The following is a 27,215-nucleotide window of genomic DNA, read 5'->3' on the forward strand; positions in this document are numbered from 1 at the left end:
GTTGTGCATGTATACACATACATACCCCCATATCTTCTTTACCTACTCATCAAAAAGCTAAGAATTAACAAGTGTTGTTGACAAGGACATAGAGAAAAGGGAACCTATGAAGGTTCCCACTGTTGGTGGGAATGTAAACTGAAGCAACAATATAGAGGTTCCTTAAAAAAAATTAAAATAGAAATACCATACAATCCAGTAATTCTACTCTTGGGTATTTACCCAAAGAAAACGAAAACACTAATTCAAAAAGATATATGTACCCCTATGTTTATTGCAACATTATTATAATAAGCAAAATATGGAAGCAATCTAAGTGTCCATCAATAGATGAATGAATAAAAAAGATGTGGGGGTTATGTATGTATAAAATTAGCCATATTCTTAGGCAAACTATCTCCTCTAGGGACCTCAGTTTGTTTACACAGCTATAGGTTAAGACTAGGTGATTTCCAAAGGTTTCCTGCACTTTAAAAACCCAAGATTTTGGGACGCCTGGGTGGCTCAGCTGTTGAGCATCTGCCTTTGGCCCAGGGCATGATCTTGGGATCTGGGATCGGGTCCCACATCAGGCTCCCTGCAAGGGGCCTGCTTCTCCCTCTGCCTGTGTCTCTGCCCCCACCCCCCGTGTCTCTCATGAATAAATAAATGTTTAAAAAAAAACAACCAAGATTTTGTATAACCTGTATGCATTTTTAAATATGTAAAAATATATAAAAATTCACATATTAAGTAGTCAAAAATGCTGGCAACATTGATTTGGGTTGCAACCAACATGATGTGGGTTGGTTTAAGGACTCCCCCAAAATGAGAGCCCCTTTCAGTTGCAATCAAAGATATCTTTATTCTACACAGAAATGAAGCAAATCTATGACCTTAGCCTCATCAAAGCTGTGCAATAACTCCTTGTGTTAATTTAGCTTGCTTATCCCAAAAGACATCCTTAAAATATAGTAGGTAAAAGGATTTCAAAGGAAAGGGATGACAAGTAAGAAACAGTGAAACACCTTTTTCTATGTCTTTTTCAAGTAAAAATTCAACACAGAGAAGAATCCAAGGTATAGAAAATTCAAAGCATCCTTAAGAATTATTTAACCCTCATGGGGGGCCTGCCTGGGTGGTTCAGCTGGTTAAATGTCTGCCTTCAGCTCAGGTCATGATCCCAGGGTTCTGGAATCGAGCCCATTAGGCTCTCTGATTAGTGGGGAGTGTGCTTCTGCCTCTGCCCCTCTGCTCATGCTCTCTCTGGCTCTCTCTCTCTCAAATAAATAAAATCGTTAAAAAAAAAAAGAAAAAAGATTTAACCCTCAAGTATTTTCTAAAATATCAACCCTTTCCTGCCCACCAACAGACACTCAAAAATAGTTGTATTTCCACTTATGAATATGTTCTCTTTTTTTTTTTGGAATATGTTCTTTTATTGTATATAGCTATGGAGACTACCAACTCAGAATTAGTAAATTGGTGAAATATGTCTAGGCTGCTAACTCCATGAGCATAATATATGTTAGCTAGCCACGGGAATTATACACTGGTAACTTCTAACAAGAACATATTCTCTTAATCAAAGATCCCAATCTATGTATATTTCACAAATTAAAAATAGGTCCCTGTTAAGTAGAGATGTGAAACTGTAAAGATTTATTTATTTATTGGAGAGAGAGAGAGAGAGAACACACTCATATATGCCCCTGGGGCAGGGCAGAGGGAGAGGGAGAGAGAATCTCAAGCAGACTCTGTACTGAGCACAGAGCCCAAAGTGGGACTCGATCTCACAATCCTGATATCACGATCTTAGCTGAAACCAAGAGTCGGATGCTCAACTAATTGTACTACCCTGGTGCCCCCAAGAGAAGATATGAAACTTTAAATTCATACTAAATAAATATCAATTAAAAGCAGTACTGAAGTGCACCTGGGTGGCTTGGTCTGTTAAGTATTAACTCTTGATCTCAGCTCAGGTCGGTCTTGATCTCAGGGTCATGAATTCAAGCATTAAGTAGGCATAGAGCCTAGTTTAAAAAAAAAAAAAAAAGCAGTAATGATATCTGCAGATTGAAATGGTTTTTTTGAGGGGTGAGGCAGAGGAAGAGAATCCAAAGAAGGCTCCACACTGAGCACAGAGCCCCACACAAGGCTTGTTCTCACAACCCTGAGATCATGACCTGAGCTGAAATCAAGAGTTGGATGCTTAACTGATTGAGCCACTCAGGGGCCCCTGAAGACTGAAATGTTTAATGACAGGTTCAAAATCTGTAAGCAGAATTAGCACTCAGGGAAAAGCAAATCAGAAGTAAAATGAGATACCACCTCACATCTAACACGATGGAAATAATCCAAAAGCTAAATAATAACAAGGGTTGGCAAAGATGTGGAAAAAATAGAACCCTCATGCACTGCTGGTAGGAATGTAAAGTGGTGCAGCCACTTTGGAAAACAGTCTGGCAGTTCCTCAAAAGGTTAATCACTGGTTACCATAGGACCCAGAAATTTCACTCTTAAGTATTATACCCAAGAGAAGTGAAAAGATATGCCCACACAAAAACTTGTAATATTCACAGCAGCATTAATCGTAACAGTCAAAAAGAAAAAACATGAATGTCCATCAACTGAGGAATGGATAAATAAGATATGGTACATCCACACAATGGAAGATAATTTGGCAATAAAAAGAAAACAAGGCAGGAGACCTGCTATATATCACATGGATGAACCACATAAACATTATGCTAAGTGAAAGAAGCCAGTCAGAGAAAATCACACATTGCACGATTCTATTTATACAAAATATCCAGGAAAGGCAAATTTATAGGACAGAAAGTAGTTTGATGGAGCCTAGGGCTAAAATCTTAGGGGAATGAGGAGTCACACTGCCAATGGGGTTTCTTTTTGGAGTGACGAAAATGTTCTAAAATTGATCATGGTAATGGTTGCATAACTCTGACTATACTAAATATCACTGAATTATGTATTTTTCAAAGATTTATTTATATGAGAGGGAGAGTACATGAGTATGTGAGGGGAGGGGGAGTGGCCGAGGGAGAGAATCTCAAGCAGACTCCCCACCAAGCACATAGTGAGACATGGGGTTCAATCTCACAAACATGAGATCATGACCTAAGCCAAAATCAAGAGTTGGAGGTACAACCGACTAGGCCACCCAGGCACCCCTGAATTATACATTTTAAATGAATGAATCATAAAGTATGTGGATTATATCTCAATAAAGGTGTTATATTCAAACTATCTCTAAGTAGGAAAGGATAACTAGACTGTGAACACAGAACATTTTCTTACATGAAGTTCTAGCGCTAAGTGAATATAAACCCGGATCCACACAATTTAGAAGATACAAATTCCTGCATATTTCAACTCTCTTATGTCAAAAGGTTAGTTAATAATGGAATATGGTAAGAGCTCTGAAGTAAGATTTAAGGACTAGGACACTTTCAGAATGCACTGCTGATAGTATTAAATGTCTAATAAAATACTGTCTATACCTGTACTGTCCAAATCAGTAGCCACTAGCCACATGTGATTATTTAAATTTAATTTAATTCAACTTAATTTAATCAGTCTCACTATCTACCTCCAAGTGCTCAATAACTAAACTACATGTGGATAGTGGCTGCCATACTGGACATCACAAGTACAGAATATTTCTATCATCACGAGTTCTACTGGATGGTGCTGGATACAACATATCTTCTGAACCAAAGAATTTAGAGTATACTCTAGAGTTCTAGAACTCTGTCTTCATAGTGATGTTAAAATGTACCTCACCTCAGAGGATGTTTCCAAACTTAAAACTGACCATCTAGAATAAAATAAATACCACAAACTCCTCTAAGTATTCCCACTGGACAAGGTATATACATATATAAAAATGAAATATCCCAGAGATTTTTTCCCCTGAAATTCCAAATAATCTTCTGTAATACTACTTCCCAAATTAAAAAAAAAATGTACTCCATCAGAACTAATATAGAAATTTGGGTTCTATTACCTACCCAAATAAGAGTCTATAGGCTTTGACTCAGTCATTTCAACCATTTTTGATCTCAGTGCTCTCAAAAGTAAAATAGTGATTTATTTGGAAAAAAATCTTAAATAAAATACAACCTAACATCACAAAACATTAACATTAACATTAACAGAACTAAAATATGGACAGCTACAAATCTCTTAGTCCTATAATGACTCTAACAAAATAAGGTTAATATTAAATGATTTCCAGTTGGGATCTTAGTATATATCTGAGAGAAATAAAAAGATGTACAGTTGACCCTTAAACAATGGGCATTAGGGACACCAAATTCCATGTAGTTGAAAATTCGTGTATAACTTTGAACTCCCCTAAAGCTAAACTACCATTGTTGGCCAAAAGCCTTACTGATAATATAACCAATAAATACATATTTTATATATTGGGGACCCCTGGGTGGCTCAACAGTTTAGCATCTGCCTTCGGCCCAGGGTGTGATCCTGGAGTCCAGGGATTGAGTCCCACATCAGCTCCCAGGATGGAGCCTGCTTCTCCCTCTGCCTGTGTCTCTGTCTCTCTCTCTGTGTGTGTCTCTCATGAATAAATAAAATCTTTTTTAAAAATACATATTTTATATATTATATACTGCATTCTTACAATAAAGTAATCAAGAAAAAAAGAAAACTGTAAGGAACAGAAAATACATTTACAGTACTATACTGCATTTATCGAAAGAATTCCATGTCTAAGTGGACCCACACAGTTTAAACTGTGTTGTTCAAAGGTCAACTGTACTTTGACAAAAAGGGACACACAAACTGTCCAAAAGTGTAAATCTACTAATAGTTCATGGGTTCAAGTCCTGATGGAGTCTTCTTCCAACCCAAACTTTCTAAAACCAATGTCAGAGTTCTAAAAAAGGAAATGAAACCTGAATATGAACTTTTGGTGCTGGTATATTTGAAACAACAAGTTTTAGAAGGAGAAGCTGCATATAACTTGAATTTGTGGGTCCTGATCAGATATACGCTGAGTGTGCTAGAAAAGCTTTCACCTGGAGGTGGGGTGGGGGAAGGCAATGGAAAGAAAAGAATCCTTTTTTGAAATGCAGATTATCTCAAGTCAAGGGTTAAAACAAGGCATTTTTATATAAAGGCTCAGATTCCATGAGAGGAAAAATTATTACTTTAACACAAGGTTTCTCAATGTTGGTGCTATTGACATTTCTAGATATTTTGTTGAGGTGGGCTGTCCTAAACATTGTAGAGAGTTAAGCAGCACCCCTGGCCTCTACCCACTAGATGCCAGGAGTAATGCAACCTCAATCCCCTAAGTATGACAACCAAAAATGCCTCCAGACAATCCCAAATGTCCTCAGGGGAAGCGGGGGGGGGGGGGGGGGGGGGGGCACAAATTGGCCCATAGGAGAGAACTACTGGTCTACTTTTACTAGCTAATCTTCCTCCTTCTCTCTTCTTTTCAAAAAGCCATCAAGTATTGCATAGGACTCACTTATACTAAAATAATTATTTATCGTTCATCTAAAATTTACCTGGGCATCTTGCATTTGTTTGCCAAATCTGGCAACCATCATGCAACAGAAATCAAAGATCTGGAATGTCATGGTCCCACACTAGATATGTCCCTTCCCACTTCCACTGTGCTAATCAAGACAAGTTAAAGATTCCAAAAAGATTACCAGAAATTGTTTGATAGCCCATTTTGTTCGAACCCCAGGGGTATCACAAGGCCTTGCTGATCATAAACTATGCTACAGTTCTATGCAGGACTTACCATTGGGGTCCTTCCTGAATAGAGTGTTCATCACTGTAGCATGGAGTTTCACACTATTCCACTCTTTCACTATTAGTCCAGAAGCCTGAAAACGTTCCAGCACTCGATCGACTAATTCCTGAAGCCTAAAGAAATTGAAGGAAGAAGTATAAAAATCTTAGTAACCTCATGAATCCCTGATTTACTGGTTCAATGTTCATAGAATATCTGTTCTGAGCCAATCACTGTGCAAGACCCTGCATAAGAGGAGGGAGAGAAAGGCCGCAGTCCCCACAACCCAGTGTTCACAGCCTTGGGGAGCAGATGGACGTGGAAACCAATAACTGAAATCCATCACAGGGAGTGTTAAGGCGGGGGATCAACCATACGTGAAGAGGGCCAGGTTTTCACAGGAAGCTTAACCATGATCTTGAAGGAATCAAAGCTTAGCATCTCGGGATAGGGCTCAAGAAGCCAGGTGCAACAGAGAATTGCCTAAAAGGAAGTGCTTTATTGCTTCATCCAGTCAGAGAACCTACAGCTACCATGTGGTTGATGTGTTTCTGCTGGGATCAAAGGAGGTCTGATATAATTCTCAGACATTTGTTCACTGGGAAGGAGCCTGCACTGCAAAGATTCCAGTAGCCTTGGACACTATCCCTGTGTTTATTTCACTGAGGCCGAAGTGCAGTACCAATAAAGACACTATAGGAAAATCCACAGGTTGCATGACTCTTCCCCATCTGGGTACCAGGTAAGCTCTAAGCAGCAAGGGTTCTGCAGTGGCTGAGTTCTATCTTGATGATGGCCATTCATTCTAACACCTCTACCAGAAGTAATTCTTGCACAGATTTCTGCATACTGTCGGGTATTTTGCTCAATAGCCCGAAGAACTCCCTTTCACATTTCTTGTAAGGCCACACTAGTGGTGATGAACTCCTTCAGCCTTTGTCTAGAAAACTCTTTAATCCCTCCTTCAATGTCTGCCTCTTTCAACCTTCCCCTTAGCCTTCTCTGAGATTTGTGCTGATGCTAATTGACTTCCCTGGCCCAAAATAATCTTCCATTAGTATATTAATAAACAAAAGATATCACATTTTTAGATGTACTGGTAATACGCTTTGTGTCAAAATCAGGGCTACCTGTATCCTCTTTTCCTGGATACAAGTAGTCCTAAGAAACTCAGAGTCCATGAATCTGCCTTTGCTTCTTGGGCCATGGCCCAAGTATAATGGCCCACAGAGTAAGCACTGTGGCCAGAGCACAGATTCTTCTTGAGCAGGGATAGACAGGTTAGCTTTATGTGAAATGTGGGCCACGCCTCGCTTATACAGCCCATCTGTGGGACCTTGCCTCAATCAGAACACTCTGGCTTCAGCAACGTGGCTGCTTGATGCCTGTCTCCAAGTGGCCAACAGCCTCTAGTATCCTGACCCTCCAATGATCTTGCACTCATTGAGACGGGGGCAAAACAACTCTTTTCATTTGCACTGCATGCACTGCAGCAAGAGGAAGTTACCGTCCCTGAAAAATTGATCCAGAAGCACAAACGATTATTTTCCCTGTCATGGTTTTCAGGCCCCAAAGTTCCAAAATTAATCTTCTTAAAATTCTAAATTACCTTAATTGCTTTTTATGAAATACTGCCTACCTGCCTACTAACCAAAGAATATTTATAACATGAGGTAAGCCATAATTAATAACAATAATAATATTAAAGTAAATACCCATGTCCCCTTTACCAAACTTCAGAACTGCAACACAGGGCTGGGAGTAGGGTAAAGCAAATGAGGAAATTACTTCAGGCACAAAATTTAAGGCAGTGCCAAAAACTGCAGTAACCAAAATAAATCATGTTTTAATGCAATATTTTAAAAAATCAAAATTAATGCAAAAAAATCCACGATGAATGGAATATCAAAATTTTGAATGAAGATGAGTTAAGTATATTGCTGAATTCTCCCTTTGTGTCAGGCTCCAGTGTGGCCCAGCACGGGGTAGAACAGGACAACAGGATGCTCAGGATGTCCCTCAGGATGCTCCAGGCTCTGGAGATCCAGGTAACTCCTCACTGCCTCGTGACCTTGGCATTCAACATGCACATTTTGTTATACGGCTTCCTCCACTAAGCAGCTTGACAACACCACCTCTGTTGCCTTCTCTTCCCTGGGCCACAGTATCCACCCTCTCCCTCCACTTATGCCAATCCCTCAAACCCCACTCTTCCATGAAGCCTTTCCAACCACCCTAACACCCCCAACTTCGCTGTATCTATGAGCAATGACTCTGCCCTTCTCCTTAGGTGTGCTCTACTTAGTATTCTCAGGGACAGTCCCTTGTTGCTTTAAGTTTGTCTGTCCTATTCCCCTACTAGATTGTATGTTCCTCAAGAGCATCTGACATTTGTCTTACATCTTCCAGAACACCATTATACTTGCCTTTCAGTACCTACTGGCTGTGATTGGTTAACTGATGGATGTGACTGATTAAAAAGTGAAAAATGAGGAGCACCAGGGTGGCTCAGTTGATTGGGCATCTGACTCACGATTTCAGCTTAGGTCATGATCTCGTGAGTTGTGAGATGGTGCCCTGCAGTTTGTGGGGAGTCTGCTTGGGGTTCTCTCCCCTCTCCATTCCCCCTCACTTGCATGCACTGTCTTTCTCTCTCTCAAATATGTCTTTTTTTTTTTTAAGTGAGAAGTGAATGTAAAAAATAAAATAAACATAGTCTTGAAGGATCACTGAAGATTCACAGATAAAACCAGGGAAGAAGGACACTTTGAGCAGAAGAAACAGCATGTATAAAGATACCAAGGGATGGTCGATCACATCTTATTAGGAAAACTGATTACTGAATATGGCTGTAGCAATGGGTGAGGCAGATAGGACAGTGGAGATGAGCTGGATATAAGTGGTGGTCGAACCATCAGAAGCCATGAGGATTTTAAAAAGAGAATGATGTGGTTAGAGGTCCACTTCTGAAAGCTGACTCTGTGGAAGAGTAGAAAACACTCTACAAGAACAGAGTTGAGGTACAGAAGTCAGCTAGAACAATGTCAGGCACTATTCTACACACTCAATATCTGTTAATACACTTCATCCTCACAATGAATTATTAATCCCTATTTTACCAATGAGGGAACTAAGGCACAGAGAAGTTATAAAACTTGACCAAAGTCACATAACTAATACGTGGCAGATACAAAATCAGAATCTATACTGTCTGGCTTCAGAGCACATGCTTTAAGGATTGCACTAGAAAAGGGGAAAGGATGCATATCCAAACTGTGGCAGGGGCAGTAAGAACCGAGATGAGAGAACAGCTTCACAAGAGCTGCATGAGAGAGAAGCTGATGCCCTCAGACGTAGCAGTGTTCAAGCACAGAGAGCAGCTGAGGTGACTGGCAGGAGTCTGCCTTAAATGACCAGGTGGGCCACTGACCAAGGTGGGGCATTCTGGAGAAGCAATTGCTATTGTTATGCTATGTCATTCCAAAGAGAGGGCTAATACTGTATATGCTTTTGAACATGTGACATGGGACATCAAGTAGGAGAGGTCCAGGAGAGGGATGGAAATACAAGCTAAAGCACACAAAATACAGATCTGAAGGCCACCTGGGTGGCTCAGTCAGGTAAGCCTCCGACTTTTGATTTCAGGTCAGGTCATGATCTCAGGGTCATGAGATCGAGCCCCATGTTGGGCTACATTTGACATGGAGTCTGCTTGAGATTCTGTCCCTACTCTGTCCCTCCCCATACTCACTTGCACATGCTCCCTCTCTCAAATAAATAAATAAATAAATAAATAAATAAATAAATAAATAAATAAAATCTTTTTTAGAAAGATACAGATTTAGTCATGAATGCAAAGCAATAGTTAAAAGCATGGAATAGATGCAGTCACAGTGGGTAGGAGGATTCACAGGGAGAGCTAAGGACAGAGCCTTAAGGGTCACACTTATGTAAGGGGCAGAGAAGGAACCAGCAAAGATCATCAATAAGGAGAAATGAGAAAAACCTTCAGAAGAGGACTTTAGAAAGGCTAAAAGAAGAATTACAGGAGGAAAAAAAATCAGTATAGTACAAAGTCACAGAAAAGTAAAGTAAAAAGAGGAACAAAATAAAGTCTATTTACTTCTCAGAGTGTACAGGAGACCTCTGCTGAAGCACACCAAGATGGAGGCCTTGGTAGAGAGGACCAAGGTAGAAACCAGAGGAGGAGAGAGGGGGTAAGTGAACATCAACTCTTTCCAGAAACTTGAAAGGAACCGAGGAAACTAATGCCTTGATAATTAGAAGACACAGGGGCAGCCTGGGTGGCTCAGTGGTTTAGCACTGCCTTCAGCCCAGGGCCTGATTCTGGAGACCTGGGATCAAGTCCCATGTTGGGCTCCCTGCATGGAGCCTGCTTCTCCCTCTGCCTGTGTCTCTGCCTCCCTCTGTGTCTCTCATGAATAAATAAATAAAATCTTTAAAAAAAAATTAGAAGACACAGAGTGGAGGGCAGGTTGTTTGTGTTTGCTCTTGATAAGGAGAAAGAACTGAAAATGCTTACAGACAAGAAATTATCCAACAGAGAACGAAAATAAAACTTTAGGTGATAGAGGAAATTGACAGGACAAGATCTCAAAGGAGACAGGAAGGGCTGATGTGCTCCAGGTGAAGGGGATACAGAGGTGAACAAGCCCCTGCCTTGAGGAGCTTACATGCCAGTGGAAGGAGACAGTCGGATAGTGGACACATATACACATACTACAGCAGGTGGTGCTAAGCACCACCATAAAGAAAATGGAGTATTAAAGAGAGATGGGAATACCACTGGGAGTACATGTACCATTTTATACAGGGGGATTGGGGAAGGCCTCCCTGAGACAGTGACATGTGAGCAGACTCAAGGGATTAGCACTGCCCAGAAAGGGAACAGCAAGGACAGGCCTATAAAGCAGCATGTGTGTGGCAGGACTGAGGAATAGTAAAAAGCCAGTGTATGGAGTAGAGCTGCAGGGAGAAGAGCTGAGGCTGGAGAGGTGGAGAGGATCATGGGGCTTACACAGGGCTCGCAGACGTCTATAAGGACTTTGGTTTTAACTCAGAGTGAGATGGGAGCTTTCAGTGTTTTCAGCAGAAGAATGAAATGATCTGACTGACATTTTAGAAAGAAACCTCTGGCTGCTGTGCAGAAGAAAGTGGTAGAGGTGAGGATGAAGCAGGAAGGAGGTCTTTGCAGCAACCAGATGGCTGGAGGGGGGGCAGTGGTGGAGGTGGTAAGAAGGGGAAGCTTTTCTGATATACTGACATGAAGAGTAAAAGATGATTCTAGAGGAATTTTTGTTCCCAACATCTGAAAAACTGAATATGAAAGAGAACACGTCCAAGGATTCATGAGACATCTGTAGAAAGGGAAGGACAGTGATGAATGGAAAGGCAGGCCGAACAAAGCCAGGCTGTAAGGCTTCTGAGGTCAAGGTGAGTTGGAATCTTACCACGTAGGCCACAGGAAACCAAGGAGGGCCTGTAAGCAAGATACACAGGCAAAACCAAAGGCATGGAAGCCAGTTAAGAAAGATGGGCTTCCTGACCAAGTGGTCTTAATTTTTTCTCTAATTACAAAGTTGTATGTGTTCATTATAGAAAAAAAATGGAAAAAGAAAAAAGTATGAAAAGGAGATCATAACCTCTCCAACCACACAAAAACACTTATGCTTTTTTATATGATTTTTAAGTTTTTTTCTACAGATATACATCAATTTTAAAAAGACAAGACAGTTTTTTGTAAACCTACTTATTTCACTTAATGTACCCTGAATATTTCCATGTCTTGGAGTATTTTTTTTTAAATATAATTTTGAGGAGCAATGAGAAAAGCTAAATAATAAAATATCGGTAAAGATGGAAAAAGAGGGCTGACTCATGGAAATAACTTTGCCGCTATATTCTCAAAGGGAAAATAAAATATATTCATGCTACACATAACCCTGATTTTATAGTTAACTGATTTAATTAATTGTGCATGTGGACCTCCAAGCAAAGACCTACATTATATTGAGTCTAAAGTTTTTGATTAACACCATGACAGAACCATAAAGTTTTGAAACACTTCTAAGCATTATAAACATAACTTAAGACTGAACGTAGCCAAGCACTGCAAAATCCACCTCAATTACAAATCACAGCACAGGGACACCTGGGTGGCTCAGTCAGCTGAGTGTCCAACTCTTGATTTCAGCTCAGGTTGTGATTTTGAAGTTGTGGGGTCAAGTCCCATGTCAGGCCCAGTGCAGAGTCTGCCGGTCCTTCCCTCTCTGTTCCTCCCCCTGTTTGTGCTCTCTCTCAAATAAATACAAATCTTAAAAAAAAAAAAAAAAATCACGGCACAATGATGCCTCACTTTCTTCTCCTCTATTAAAGAAAAAGAAGAATGAATGAATGAATGGATGAATGAATGAATAAATATAAAAAATATAAATAAAGAAAAAGAAGTGAATAGGGACTTTGACTAAATAAAAGCAGGGAACAAGAAATATTATACGAAGGAAATTAAATAAATTAAATAAAATAAACCAATTTCCAGCTCTGTCTTTCTGGAAAATTAAGATTTCTGTCCAATTCACAGACTTAGGACTTTGAAGGAACTAAAGTCCTTTACAAAGTTGTAGTCTAAAATCTCACTTTGGGACGCTTGGGTGGCTCAGTGGTTGAGTGTCTGTCTTTGGTTCAGGGCGTGATCCTGGAGTCCCTGGACTGAGTCCCATATCAGGCTCCCTGCATGGAGCCTGCTTCTCCCTCTGCCTCGGTCTCTGCCTCTCTCTCTGTGTCTCTCACGAATAAATAAATAAAATTAAAAAAAATAATAAAATCTCATTTTACGCAAGAAGAAATGAAGCATAGAAAGATGAGTTGCTCAAAGTCAGGACAGAGAGACCAGAATCCAAGTCAGTTGTGCTGTTACCAATTCACTGTGTACTCTAAAAAGTTTGGCTCTTTATCTTATTCACTGCTTTATCCTGGCACCAAAATTAATGCCTGACACATAATCAGTTCTCAATAAATAGTTATTGCATGCATGTATGATTCATAGATGACAAATATTTTGGGGGTTCTATTAAGAGAACTTAAGGGTACTTGAGTACAGTTTCTAAATTTCAGGTTGATATCACAGATACTACATTTAACAGTATGTCTGTATATTTCTAACAGCACAGTCTTTCAATTCTTACTTCACTGATCCTTTCCTGTTTGACTATCTGAGTCACAGAGCTTCTCTATGCCTTTGCTTCCTCATAAGTAAATTAAAAATAATATAGAGTTACTATGAGAAAAATTATGAATTATTCTTAAGCATTTTTATTATTTAGATAGTGCTTAGAGTTTGGAAACAGAAGCCTTAAATCTTAGCTCTTAAAGGCCTTAAGTGCTCCAAAGCTCAAGCATCCCAGAGCCATTTTTACAGATATGGATTTGTACTGCAGAAAGATCACCAACTCCCTAGAAAGTACAAATTCCAGGCTTTTGTTTGAGAATTTTTTTCCAGTTTAATTCAGTTCCATACAATTAATACTTCTTGAGTGCTTACTGTATATAGGCATTATGCAAGCCACTACAAAAATAAAAAACTAAGCAAACAAAGTTCTTGTTATTAAGGAGCTTTCAGGTAACTATAAAGGAAGACTTCGGAAATAACACAAACAATAAGAGGTGCTCCAGGTAATTTAAACATGGAAGAGAGTATAGCTGGATTGGGACCAGGACAGGCCATTAGGAGGACGGGCTTAGAACAGAAAGCTAACTGTACCCAATTCATCTTGTGTATCTGCTGAATGAGTGAATAAGTACATAATAAACATTCACTGAACATCTATGAACCTGAATTATAAAAGGCGTTGGATATACAATGCTGAATAAGAGTACTCCCCACCATGAAGAATCCTATAGTCTACTTAAGAAAAGGAGAAAGCTAAAAAAAAAAAAAAAGAAAGAAAGAAAAGAAAAAATTGTTTCTTTTTTTAAGTTTTTATTTAAATTCTGGTTACTTTACAGTATACTCTTAGTGTTAATATAGTGACTCAACACTTCCATATAACACCTGGTGCTCATCACAAGTGTATTATTCATTAATCTCCATCACCTATTTTACCCCCACACACTACACCTTTATTCATTCATCAACCAGTGGATACTTGGGCTGTTTCCATAATTTGGCTATTGTTGATAATACTGCTATAAATTCAGGGTGCATGTGTCCCTTTGAATCAGTATTTTTGTATTCTTTGGGAAAATACTAGTAGTACAATTTGCTAGATTGTAGGGTAGTTCTATTTTTAACTTTTTGAGGAACCTCCATACTGTTTTCCAGAGTAGCTATACCACTTTGCATTCCCACCAACAGTGCAAGAAGATTCCCCTTTCTCCACATACTTGCTAACACCTGTTGTTTCTTGTGCTGTTGATTTTAGCCATTCTGATGGGTATGAGGTGGTATCTCTGCAGTTTTTATTTGCATTTCTGCTGGGAGATTTTTAAGCCAGCAAGTCCTATAGCATACAGGCTATGGCTCAGAAGGACAAATACAGTTGTATTTCATGAGATCTACATACAGTTCACTCATGACACGTAACCCAGAAGTTACTTTTATGTCAGTATATGTAGATCTCATGAAATACAACTATAAACACTCAAGAAATAGCAAGGTTTTTTTTTTTTTAAAGATTTTATTTATTTACTTGACAGAGAGAGAGAGAGAGAGAGAGAGCAAAGCAGAGGGAGCAGGAGAGGGAGAAGTACGTTCCCCGCTGAGCTGGAAGCCCAATGTGGGGCTCGACCCCAGGACTCTGGGATCATGACCCAAGTCGAAGGCAGATGCTCAACCATGAGCCATTCAGGTGCCCTTGTTTTTTGTTTTATTTTTAATTTATTTATTTTCAGTGATCTCTACACCCAACATGGGGCTGGAACTCACGATCCAGGATTGTTGGTTTCTGCTTTAAAATAGATACATATCATATTAGGCAATATCTGTCTACTTTCTGAAAGTCTTTAATGAAAAAAAAAATTAGGCTGAATTTTACCAAAAGCCTTTTAGGCATGTATTTAGATACTATTTTTAATTTTGACCTATTGAGAGTTGGATGTTATCAGATTTCCTGGTCTTAATTCACTTTGAATTCCTGAGATAAACCAGCTTAGTCATAATGGATCATATTCATCTGACTCCTACACTCCACCTACAGAAAACTGCCAAATCGAGCAGATTTTACTCTTCTTGAATCTGCATATCAATTCTCGCTGTTACTGTTGTTCAGGCCTTGTTTCTCACCTGGATTCCTATAATGACTTTTGAATACTTTCCCCTCCTGTTCCTGGCTCTTCATTTCAATTACATATGTAGTCTCATAATTACATCAAATTTATATAGGATCATTTGAGGAGAACTGGTATCTTTTTGAAACTAAGTCTATCAATGAACATGAGCAATCACAATTTATTTATAATTTATAATTTTCTGCAAAAAGGTCTTACACATACTTTGGTATAGTTCTTTCCTAAGTACCTAATGGGTTTTGGTGCTACTGTAAATGGATGGTATCTTTTCATTTTATTTTTTTTTCTTCATGGTCATCACTCTAACCTGGTTACTTACTTTCAACTGCAGCCTGGATTGCAATATGACCTGACATGCATTCTTTTCCCCGCTAATCCATTTTACCACACAATACCTTTTTAAAATGAAAGATCATGTCACTATATTGCTTAAAACCCTTCAGTGCACCTAGGAAAACAGTACAAATTCTTTACCAACTGTAGTGACCTTGTATAATCAAGTTTCTGTCTGCCTCTCTGGCCTCATCTCCCTTGTGTACTCCCCTGGTCTTCTTCAAGTGCTGAAACACACTAAGCTCTCTCTCGAGGTCTTTGCACTTTCTCTTCCCTCTGCCTAGTACCCCCTTACCACCATTCCCTTGTGTTCTTTAAGTCTGAACTCAAATGTCAACTCTTGGAGATGCCTCCCCTGGACATTGCATCTGACGCATGTCCCCTATATTATTCTTCTTATCCTCTTGTTTGTTTCTTTTGTAGAATCTACTATATTTTATAATTATTCTTTATTACTTTTTTTTTTTTGTCTGCTTCCTCTTTGGGCAGCTAGACTGGGTCTGGAGGATCCAAGACGGCCCCATTCACATGATGGGAGCCTTAGTGCTGTCAACTGGGACACCTTAATTCTTTTCCTCATGGTCTTTTTTTCCAGCTGGAGAGTTTGGACTTCCCTAAAAAGCAACTGTGTCCTGAAAGGTTGAATTTGAAAACAAAAGCTGGGGGCAGCTGGGTGGGTCAGTGGTTGAGCCTCTCCCTTTGGCTCAGGTCGTGATCCCAGGGCCCGGGGATCGAGTCCCACATTGGGCTCCCCGAAGGGAGTCTGCTTCTCCCTCTGCCTATGTCTCTGCCTCTCTGTCTCTCTCATGAGGAAGAAGAAGAAGAAGAAAGAAGAAGAAGAAGAAAGAAGAAGAAAGAAGAAGAAGAGGAGGAGGAGGAGGAGGAGGAGGAGGAGGAGAAGAAGAAGAAGAAGAAGAAGAAAAGAAAAGAAAAAGAAGAAGAAGAAGAAGAAGAAGAAGAAGAAGAAGAAGAAAAGAAAAAAGAAAAGCTGTAAGATCTCTTAAGGCCTAGCACTGACAGTTTTACGAATCATTCCTATCCCATTCTATTAGTCAAAGCAAGTCACAGGGCTGGTATCTTTTTTAAATGACATTATCTGTTTGTTGCCAGTATACAGAAAGACAATTGATTTTATTATACTAATTTTATAGTCAATCACTTTGCTAAACTCTTATTATTTCTAGCAACTTGGTAATTGTAGATAAACTTGCTTTGTTTCTGGTCAGAAAATGTGATTTATAATATACCAACTCACTGAAATTTATTAAGTCTTACTTTATGATCTACTGTGTAATCCATTTTTCCCAACTGTTCCATATGCCTGAAAAGAATATGAATTCTCTAATTGCTAGGTTTATAATTCCAGAAATGACTACTACATTAAATTTGTTCATTGTCAAAATCTTCTGTATCTTTACTGATTTTACATCTGCTTGACCTACCAATAATTGGAAGATATGTCACAATCTCCTTCTATGAACATGATTTCTCAATTTCTCTCCAGTAAAAAGTTTGTATAAATCTGGTTTAATCTACTTTGGGGCGATTCTAGTGGGTTCATACAAGTTTAAAATTATATCATCTTGGTAGATTGTTTATCATTATGTAACAGTCCTCTCTCTACTGCTAAGAATAACATGTTTGATATTAATTCTGTTATGCAAACTTCCTTTTGGTATTTGCCCAGTGTATCTTTTTGTTTTCTACTACCTCATGGATGGATGGATCTCTGGTAAACAGCATATAACTGAATTTTGTTTAATCTTATCTTTTTTAACCAGTGAGTTTATTAACATGTATCATTAATAGATATATCTCTGGACTTATTATCCTATGTTTAAATATTCATCCCACTTTTTACTATGCTTCTTGTTCCTTTTTATAAATTTGTATTTGTTCTTTTGTTCTTTTTCTCTCTGCTTGTTTCCTATTTATACACCCTATTTTAGACTTAGTTTTAAATTTTTACTGTATGCATTTGGCTTAACAGTAAAAAAATATCTTAACACGTTCCTCACCCCGCCCCCCCCCCCCCAAAAAAAAAAACGAAAATACTTAAAATCTAGAATTCTCCTCAGGCTTGACTTATAATGCTCTTAGCTGGCATTTATGTTAACTGAACAATGTTGGTTCCCTTTTTAAAATATTTATTTTTAGCTCTTTCTTTTTAAAAAGCTCTCCCCACTATAAAATATTTTATATAGACAATGTCTGCCATTTTATGTATTTGCCATTCTTTTCTGCATCTCATACTAACCTTCCTACATCTCAGACATTCTAAATTCATTTTCCTTTTCTTGAAATACATCCTTTAGGGTGCCAGGGTGGCTTAGTCAGTTAAGCATCTGCCTTTGGCTCAGGTCATGGTCCTGGGGTCCTAGGATGAGCCTCATGTTGGGCTCCGTGCTCAATGGGGAGTCTGCTTCTCCCTCTGGCTCTCTTCCTGCTTGTGCTCGTTCACACACAGTCTCTCTCTCATAAATAAATAAAATCTTTTAATTTAACATAAATTAATAAAATCTTTTAATCTATTTAACAAAAATATATGTCCTTTATACATTCCTTTACTACAGACATCTCACAATAATAAATTCTCTGAGTTTTTGTTCACCTGCAACAGTCTTCATTTCACCTTTGTTCATTTTTTTTAAAAAGATTTTATTTATTTTAGAGAGAGAGAGAGAAAGAGAGTAGGCAGAGGAGCTGAGGGGGAGGGAATGAGAATCTCAAGCAGACTCCTCACTGAGCTGATGCAGGGCTCGAACCCACAACTGCGAGATCATGACCTGAGCCAAAACCAAGAGTCATACACATAACCAACTGAGCCACTCAGGCACCCCTATTCTTTTCTTTTACTAAGATTTATTTATTTGAGAGAAAGACAGAGAGAGTGCATGAGCGAGAGCAGCAAAGGGAAAAGGAGAGAGAGTCTCCAGCAGACTACACACTAAGCGCAGAATCTGATGCGAGGCTTGATCTCAGGACCCAGAGATCATGACCTGAGTCAAAACCAATAGTCGGATGCTTAACTGACTGTGCCACCTAGGTGCCTCCATTTCACCTTTGTTCTTAAAGATATTTTTTTTCTGAGTACACAATTCCAGGTTCACCATTATTTTCTCTAGAAAATAATTCTGCTGTCTTTTGACTTCCACTATGGCTACTGAGAGTTCCTTATAACATATGTTACTCCTTTGTGGGTGACTTAAGATCTTGTGTCTTTGGTGCTCTGCAGTTCCATTAAGATTTATCTTAATATGGATCTCTCTTTTTTTTTTTTTTTGGATCTCTTTTTATTTATTCTGTTTGTATTTAATCTTATTTCTTTTATCTAGTGTCACTAGATAAAGTCGATCCAAGCCTCTCTAATTTCTTCACATGGCCATCTCATGTTACCCTACCTGTCCCTCACTAAACTTCATCCATATTTGGAATTTGCTGGACTTTTTCTTGCCTCAGGGCTTTTGCTCTGTATTTTCTTTTGCCTAGAACAAAAGATGGGAAGAGCCTTCCCACTTCTCCTTTGCCTGCAAACTCTCACTTCTTTAGATCTCCATTCAACATCAATTCCTGAGAGAGGCCTTCTCTGACCCTGCCCTTCTCAGTCTACATTGCTATTACAGTTTCCTCTAACAAACCACCATTTTCCCACTGCTTCATCTTTATCACACTTACAATTACAGTTGACCCTTGAACAATGAGGGGGTTAAGGGCACTGAAAATCTATGGATAACTTTTGAGTCATCTAAAACTTAACTAGTGACAGCCAACAGTTGATGGGAAGCCTTACTGCTAACATAAAGAGTTGATTAACACATATTTTGTTATGTGTTACAGTATGTTATATATATTATATACTGTATTCTTACAATAAAGTAAGCTAGAGAAAAGAAAATGTTATTTAGAAAATCCTAAGGAGGGATGCCTGGGTGGCTCAGCAGTTGGGCATCTGCCTTCGGCTCGGGGCATGATCCCAGAGTGCCGGGATTGAGTCCCATATCAGGTTCCCCGTGGGGAGCCTGCTTCTCCCTCTGCCTATGTCTCTGCCTCTCTCTCATGAATAAATAAATTTTCTTTAAAAATCCTAAAGAAAATAGATTTACAGTACTGTACTGTATTTATTGAAAAAATATACCTAAGTGGACTCATGCAGTTCAAACCCATGTTGTTCAAGGGTCAACTGCACATTTAAGTGTTATTTGTTAGCATCTGTTTCCTCCATTAGTCTGTAAACTACATAGGGATAATGACTGTGCCTGGCTTTATTCACCATTCTATATTCACAGCCTAGCATAGGGCCTGGCAAATAACAGGCACTCAATAAACTTTTGTTGAATAAACAAATAAACCAAAAGAAAATCCAACTCCCTTTATACGACATATAATAGTGCTTCTAGATCTGCACTTGCTACTTATTCCCTTTTCTTAAAATGCTCCTTACTCTCTTGACCTGCGAATGCCTTATTCAGCAAAAAAACCTCCTCTGTGAAGGTTTCTTTCTGTGAAGCCTTCCTTTACAAAACTTGCCCACACATGAGCAGAGATTTCCTGCCTGTCTACGCACCCTAGAATCTCAATCATAGGCCTCACCTCAGTGTACTTTAATCATGTACATCTCCCTCCTCCTTAAGATGGAAGCCCTAGAGTCTACTGCATCTCACATGTGGGGCTTTTGAAAAATGCCTGAGGGAAAAGAAGACTGGAAATGCCCTGCAGGGTGGAAGAACTAATGGTGTCAGGGATCTGAAGAAATAAGAAGGAATGAGGTCAGGAGAATAGAGATTAGCCTCCTCAGAGATGTATGCCGTTCTTCAGAAAGAGAGTGAAATGAAGGAGCACAGGGGGATGAAAATAGGTAGACTGTGATGGGAAAAGGAAGGAAGCTGATGAGCTGACTTAGTGTTCTCTACCAAATGTGAGGAAGCCATTTTTAGAGGGGCAAGGATGAAGCTTGTGTGACAATGCCAGACAAAAGAGCCACTGTGTTGAATGCTTAAGTCTTAAGCAACAGCTGACCACTGAGTAATGAGAAGACTGCCACAAATGCCTTACCCAGTCATGCTTTACCAAACCCAAGGATGTATCAGTAAGTGAACCAAAGCTGTCCTAGCTCAAAGTTTCCAGAGGAAAAATTTGACCTAAGTGGCTCCATCCTTTTAAAGGTCAGGCACTTCACATTCAATCATTTTAAGGGAAGAAATCTCTGACTTAAACTATATGAAATCACATAAAGTTGAATGTATTTTTAATACAACATAGCCTCTCTCCCATGCCTCCTGCACTGAGCAGTATCTCTTCATATAAACAAACAGATTTAATGTTCCTTTCTGTATCAATTTGCACAGCCTTCCAAAATACCTTGCACAAAGGAGGCAAATAGTTTTAAAATTGAATTAAATAAGAGGTGCTTAAATTTCTTAGTAATTCCCACAAATTTGAGGAGGGAAATTTACAAATCGTTTTTGAAATAACATACTCATGTCTCTCCTTGTGAAAGAGGGCTAGGCAACAGAAAAATAAATAGAGCAGTGAGAGAGATGGGAATTACTCATAAATGTTCTTGGTTGATCGCACTAGTGGATTCAGTAGATATCTCATAAAACCTTTCAATTTACAAAGCCTTGACAACAGTCAGTGTCCAAAATTTGTAAGGTCTAGATCTATGGGGGAAATAAGGGTGTATTCACCTTTGAAGTACTCCCTGTTCCATTAATGTGGGTACCAATTATCTGAGCACTGTCTTCAAAAGCCATCTAGCTTCTATAGCTCTTATTTTCTTCCAATCTCAAAAACCTATTAATCTTGACCCTTAAAGACCTTCTATAGAACCAAGGATCTAACCATTAAAACAAAAGGTAAAGATACCCAATGGACAAACTCAAAGTAATGATTTTATTATCTCTTCCCGCTGACCTCTCTTTTTCCCTCTGGAGGCCACCAAGAATAGAGTAAATAAAAACTGTGGAGTCTGTGATATATGTATGTTAAAGCAGACTTGAAGCCAGAGATTAGGAAGAATTCACTATTTTATTTAATGAAATGCTGTAATCCTATCTAAATTTTCCATATAGCTTCATGTTTTAGCTGTATATCTATCTATAGGCCATCAAGATTTCAGATTTATAACAGTAAGGTTTAAACTAGTATGAACAGAAATTAAATAAATCCCGTAATAGATAATAAGGAAACAAACAAACATAGGTCAGGCAGAGTGGCTATGATGCCCTATAAAACTACAAGGTTAATCAAGAAAATAAAAACTTTAATACATTTTAAAAGTGAGTCAGCCCATAAGAATTGAAGTCAGCTCTATTCACAATAGTTAAGGTGGAAACAACCCAAATGTCCATGAATGGATAAACAAAAATGTGGTCTCTTCATACAATGAATGAAATGTCACTCAGCCTTAAAAAGGAACAAGGTACTGATCCATGCTACAACATGGATACACCTCGGAAAACATTATGCTGAGTGAAAGAGGCCAGACATAAAAGGCCACATATTATGTGGTTCCATTTATAAGAAATATCCACAATAGGCAAATCCATAGAGGTAGTCAGTAGACTAATGTCTGCCAGGAACTGGGGAGGGCAGAAAAGAGGGGTGTAGAAGAATGGGGAGTGACTGGTTAATGCATACAGGATTTCCTTTTGGGGTGATTAAAATGTTCTGGAGCTACACAGTGGTGATAGTTGCACACGTTGTTAATGTCCTTAATGCCACAAAATTATATACTTTAAAATGGTTGAAATAGTGATTTTTTATGTTATGTGAATTTTACCACTTTCAAAAAAAAAGTACATCACAACTTTCCATTTTACTCAAGAAATAAGAAATGAAACATAGTCTATCCTACTTAACCTAGCATACACACACTGAAAACCTTTATTCTTACACAGAGATGCAGAGCGTGGTTTTGCTGTCTGCGCATTCCTTAGCTGAACTACTTAAACTCTCTGAACCTCCCTATCTATAAAATAGGCATACTAATAGCATCTATCTTACACAGATCTTACAAAGATAAAATGGGGATAATACAATCTAAGCACAGTGCCAGGTAAGAGTAACTGTGAAACAAGTTAGTTATAATTTCCCTAGAAACTATGCAATCTTCAATGTTAGAAATAAAACGTTACCTAGATCAAAGGCTTGTGGATTTTTGAAGGTACCTGAGACTTTCTGAGGGGAGTCCATGAAGTCAAAACTATATTTATAATAATTGTATGACATTATTTGCCTTTTTCACTGTAATGACATTCACATGGACGTATATTCTTCCCTACACATTCACAGTTTAAAAAAAAACAAACCTAGTTTCATTTATCCCTTTTTTTTTTTTTTTTTAGGATTTTATTTATTTATTCATGAGAGACACAGAGAGGCAGAGACATAGGCAGAGGGAGAAGCAGGCTCCCCGAGGGGAATTCAATGTGGGCCTGGATCCCAGGACCCCAGGGTCACAACCTGGGCCGAAGGCAGACATTCAACCATTGAGTTACCCAGGCGTCCCAATTTTATTTATCCTTGATGAAACAGTAAAAATAATCAATTTTATTAAATCCCAGGCCTTAAGTACATGCCTTTTTAATATCCTTGTGTGATAAAAATGATAGTATGTATAAAGCAGTTTGGCTATATACCAAAGTAGATGGTTGTCTGGAGGAAAAGCACTTGTGAGATTGTTAGAGCTGGTGCTGAACTAGCCTCTTTGTCCATGAACACCATTTGTATTTGAAAGAACGACTGACAGACAAATTATGGTTATTCAGACTTGGTTATTTGACAGACATTTTCTCAAAAAAGAACTTCAAGAAAAACAGTATTTTGGGCCAATAATAAAATTCAAGCTTTCAAGTGAAAATTAGAATTTTTAGAAAATCTGTATCTGCTACCATGAGGTTGACAGCAGCTTCCTAATACTTAAAGATTATGATGAAATTAGAGTGTGAGTAATACATTTTTAATATTGCATAATGAAAAAAAATATATTGCATAATGAAATGTGACAACATTTGGAAGACCTGCATAACTCAGTAAACCAATATTTTCTAAATGACCAATATAAAATTGTGCATAGGTTAAAGATCCACTCAAAATGCAAAAGAGACCAACAGATTTTAATGCAAGTGTATGAAATGTTAACTGATCTGGTTTCTGATTTCACATTGCAAATGACCTTTTCAATGTAACTTGTAACTTGTCAAGTTTTAGTGTAGTACCAAATAGCCAACATTGTCTGAAAATACCATTAAAGTACTCTTCGTTTTTCCAAATACATTTCTGTGTGAGTACAGATTTTCTTGTATACTTCAATCAAAACAACATACTGCAATACACTCAATAGAGAAGCAGATATGAGAACCCAACTGTCTTCTATTACAGAAATTTACAAAAATGTTAAACAATGCCTATCTTCTCACTAAATATTTTTGGTTTGGAAAATAGATTTTTTTTTTTTTTTTAAATTTATGATAGTCACACAGAGAGAGAGAGAGAGAGGCAGAGACACAGGCAGAGGGAGGAGCAGGCTCCATGCACCGGGAGCCCGATGTGGGATTCGATCCCGGGTCTCCAGGATCGCGCCCTGGGCCAAAGGCAGGCGCCAAACCGCTGCACCACCCAGGGATCCCGGAAAATAGATTTTTTAATGAAAAATATGTTATTTATATAAACAAAAAATATCTTACTATTTTTAATGAACTATCAAATGTTAAATTTCACAATTTTAACTTCTAATAAGGTAAATATTGATAACTATTACCCATATAAAGAAAGGCTCTTTGGTATCCTTAATAATTAAGAAATGAAAGTGATTATGTGATCAAAAAGTTTGAGATTACCTTATCATTCACTGTTTTTGTTCACAAAACTGAAAAGTAATCTACCCCTTATATAGCAGCCCTATAACATGGTGAAGACATTTGGAATAGTTATAACTTACAACACAAAGTAAGTAATCCATACCAGATATCAAATTCCAACCTGGCAGAAATGTTTTAGGATATCCCATAGGAACAATGTGCCCCTGTATTTTAAGGCAAGGTCATTAGTATGCTATTTTAGCACATGCCAGGTATCTATGAAGAGACAAATCTGGTCCAAAATACATACAACATTTGATTCTATACCATCTCTTCCTACCTTCCTCCAAAAATTCACTTCCAATTGAATTGAAATAGGAGATAATTGAGATAATCAATTTGAGCTGAGAAACCTTACAAGGGATCCTCTACAAAAGCAAATCAACTTGGGGGCCTGCCTAGAGACTTTGATTTTCTCTACAAGGTTCCTGGTTCAGCGTGAGCTCTGTTCTATGCTGTCTTAATAAAAAGACCACAAAAACAAACTTCCAATTCAAGTTTGGCTCCTCTGCTCACTGAAGACCTTGACTAGACTAATAAATGGTGTTATTAACCTTGGAAATGGCTCTGGATGCCTAGACTAGCCTCAGAAATAGCCTGGGTTGCAAACTGAGAATCCTTATAAGTGATCTAAGTGTGGTAATAACACAGGTAAAAAACAGTAAACATTTGATGTGTGTTTTGATGATGTTTATATGCACAAAGCACTGTTCTAAGTATTCATGTAGATTAACTTACCTAAAAGCCTTACAGAGTTTGTGTAGTTATCATTCCCACTTTGTTTTTTTTGTTGTTGTTGTTTTTAAGATTTTATTTATTTATTCATGAGAGACCCAGAGAGAGAGAGAGAGAGAGAGAGGCAGAGACATAGGCAGAGAGGCAGGCTCCATGCAGGGAGCCTGACGTGGGACTCGATCCGGGGACTCCAGGATCATGGCCAGAGCTGGAAGGCAGACACTCAACCACTGAGCCACCCAGGCATCCCTCATTCCCACTTTGTCCTGGTAATCACTAGACAGGTATTATGTCACTTTTCCAACTACTATCCTAAAAGGCCATCCTTCCTGCCTCCTATTACCCTGAAAAACATGAAGAAAGCACTGAGTTCATAAGAACTAGATTGTTATCATCAATATCTACCATCAAAGTAACTCAATAACTATCAATTAAAATCTGATACTTTTTCCTACAACAAATTCCTCTTTTAAGATATCAGCTTACTATTTTAAAAAAAAAATTTTTTTTTTTTTTTTTTTTTTTTTTTTACAATCATAAGATTGCAAAGAAAAGGAATCAAAACTCGCTGAACTTCTAGGAATTTTTTTTTAGGAACCTCTTGATAAAAGCAAAGAAGCATTCCAGAAACATACCTGTTGGAGCCATCTTTCATATGGACTTTGGCATAAAGAACATCCACCATGCCAGGATCGTCATTCATGTATTCTATCCCTGCCATCTCTACTTCTAGGGGTTTGCCCCCAGAAATGTCACTGCAATGGAAAAAACATTAGATTTTTGTAACTGTTTAAGCTGAGAGGGCCATTATATTTTAAACATAGCTATTATACAAAGTCAAATATTACAAAAATGGAATTGCTGGGGGTTTTTTCTTTTGCTAACAATATTATCTAATCATCCTTCTAATTTCAAAATTAACACATTCTGTGCACACCAACTAGAAACACAAGAATTCCCAAACTTGCCCTATAGTTACTCAATACCAGTTTATTAGTACTTAGAGGAAAACGTCAAGGAATGACAGTTCTGACTAACAAAGACATTTACTGTGTTGCTCATCTCTTGGGTTTTATTTCATTATTTCCACAAGCTGCAAACACCATTTTACTCATCTAACAATGGTGGAGGCATAAAGTAGTAGCACATCTTTAGCAGCAATTTGGCAATATTTATAAAAATATAGCCTTTTGCGGGCAACCCTGGTGGCTCAGCGGTTTAGCGCCACCTTCAGCCCGGGGTGTGATCCTGGAGACCCGGGATCGAGTCCCGCGTCAGGCTCCCTGTATGGGGCCTGCTTCTCACTCTGCTTGTGTCTCTGCCTCTATCTCTCTCTCTGTGTCTCTCGTGAATAAATAAAATCTTTAAAATATATATAGAGAGAGAGACTTTTGCCATTAAGTCTTAACAGCTGGGACGTCTGGGTAGTTAAGCATCTGCCTTTGGCTCAGGGTGTGGTCCTGAAGTCCCAGGATCAAGTCCCGCATCAGGCTCTCTGCATGGAGCCTGCTTCTCCCTCTGCCTATGTCTCTGCCTCTCTGTGTCTCTCACAAATAAATAAATAAAATCTTAAAAAAAAAATCTTAACAGCCATTGCTAATCATTGTCTTTATCCATTATTTTGTCAGGGGTTGCAAAATGGTGATGTTCTAATTTCATCATAACTTCTACATTCACCAGTTGGAATTCTTCTGTAAAGAGCTTTCCTTTATCAGCTATGATTATGTAGCTGAATTCATAATTATTTCCTTAGGTTTGGCTCCTAGAAATTGAACTACTGGGACAAAAAAGGGTTTCTGTTCTTGAAGACTTTTTAAAAATATATTTTATTTATTTATTCATGAGAGACACAGAGAGAGAGAGAGGCAGAGACATATGCAGAGGGAGAAGCAGGCTCTCCTCTGGGAGCCCGAAGCAGGACCTGATCCCAGGATTCTGGGATCATGACCTAAGCCAAAGGCAGACACTCAACCACTGAGCCACCCAGGCATCCCTATTCTTGAAGAATTTTTATAAATATTGCCAAATTGCTGCTAACGATGTATCTTTAAAATTTTGAACCGGGCAGCCCAGGTGGCTCAGGGGTTTAGTGCTGCCTTCAGCCCAGGGCCTGATTCTGGAGACCTGGGTTTGAGTCCCATGTCGGGCTCCCTGCATGGAGCCTGCTTCTCTCTCTGCCTGTGTCTCTGCCTCTCTCTCTCTCTCTCTGT

The 27,215-nt window shown here is 38.6% G+C and overlaps 1 protein-coding gene across 4 annotated transcripts in view; it reads right to left on the bottom strand.

The window, feature by feature from the left end:
- The window catches only part of ASCC1 (activating signal cointegrator 1 complex subunit 1), a 105,573-nt gene that overhangs the window by 32,712 nt on the left and 45,646 nt on the right, over positions 1-27,215 (bottom strand). For all 4 annotated transcript variants that reach the window (XM_038534276.1, XM_038534277.1, XM_038534275.1 and 1 more), the window contains exons 7-8: positions 25,641-25,760; positions 5,780-5,904 (exon numbers count right to left, since the gene is read on the bottom strand). In XM_038534276.1, the coding sequence (XP_038390204.1) occupies positions 5,780-5,904; positions 25,641-25,760 (245 nt within the window). The remainder of the gene's footprint in view (positions 1-5,779; positions 5,905-25,640; positions 25,761-27,215) is intronic.

The sequence above is a fragment of the Canis lupus genome, chromosome 4, assembly GCF_011100685.1.
Source record: "Canis lupus familiaris isolate Mischka breed German Shepherd chromosome 4, alternate assembly UU_Cfam_GSD_1.0, whole genome shotgun sequence".
Classification (NCBI taxonomy): domain Eukaryota; kingdom Metazoa; phylum Chordata; class Mammalia; order Carnivora; family Canidae; genus Canis; species Canis lupus.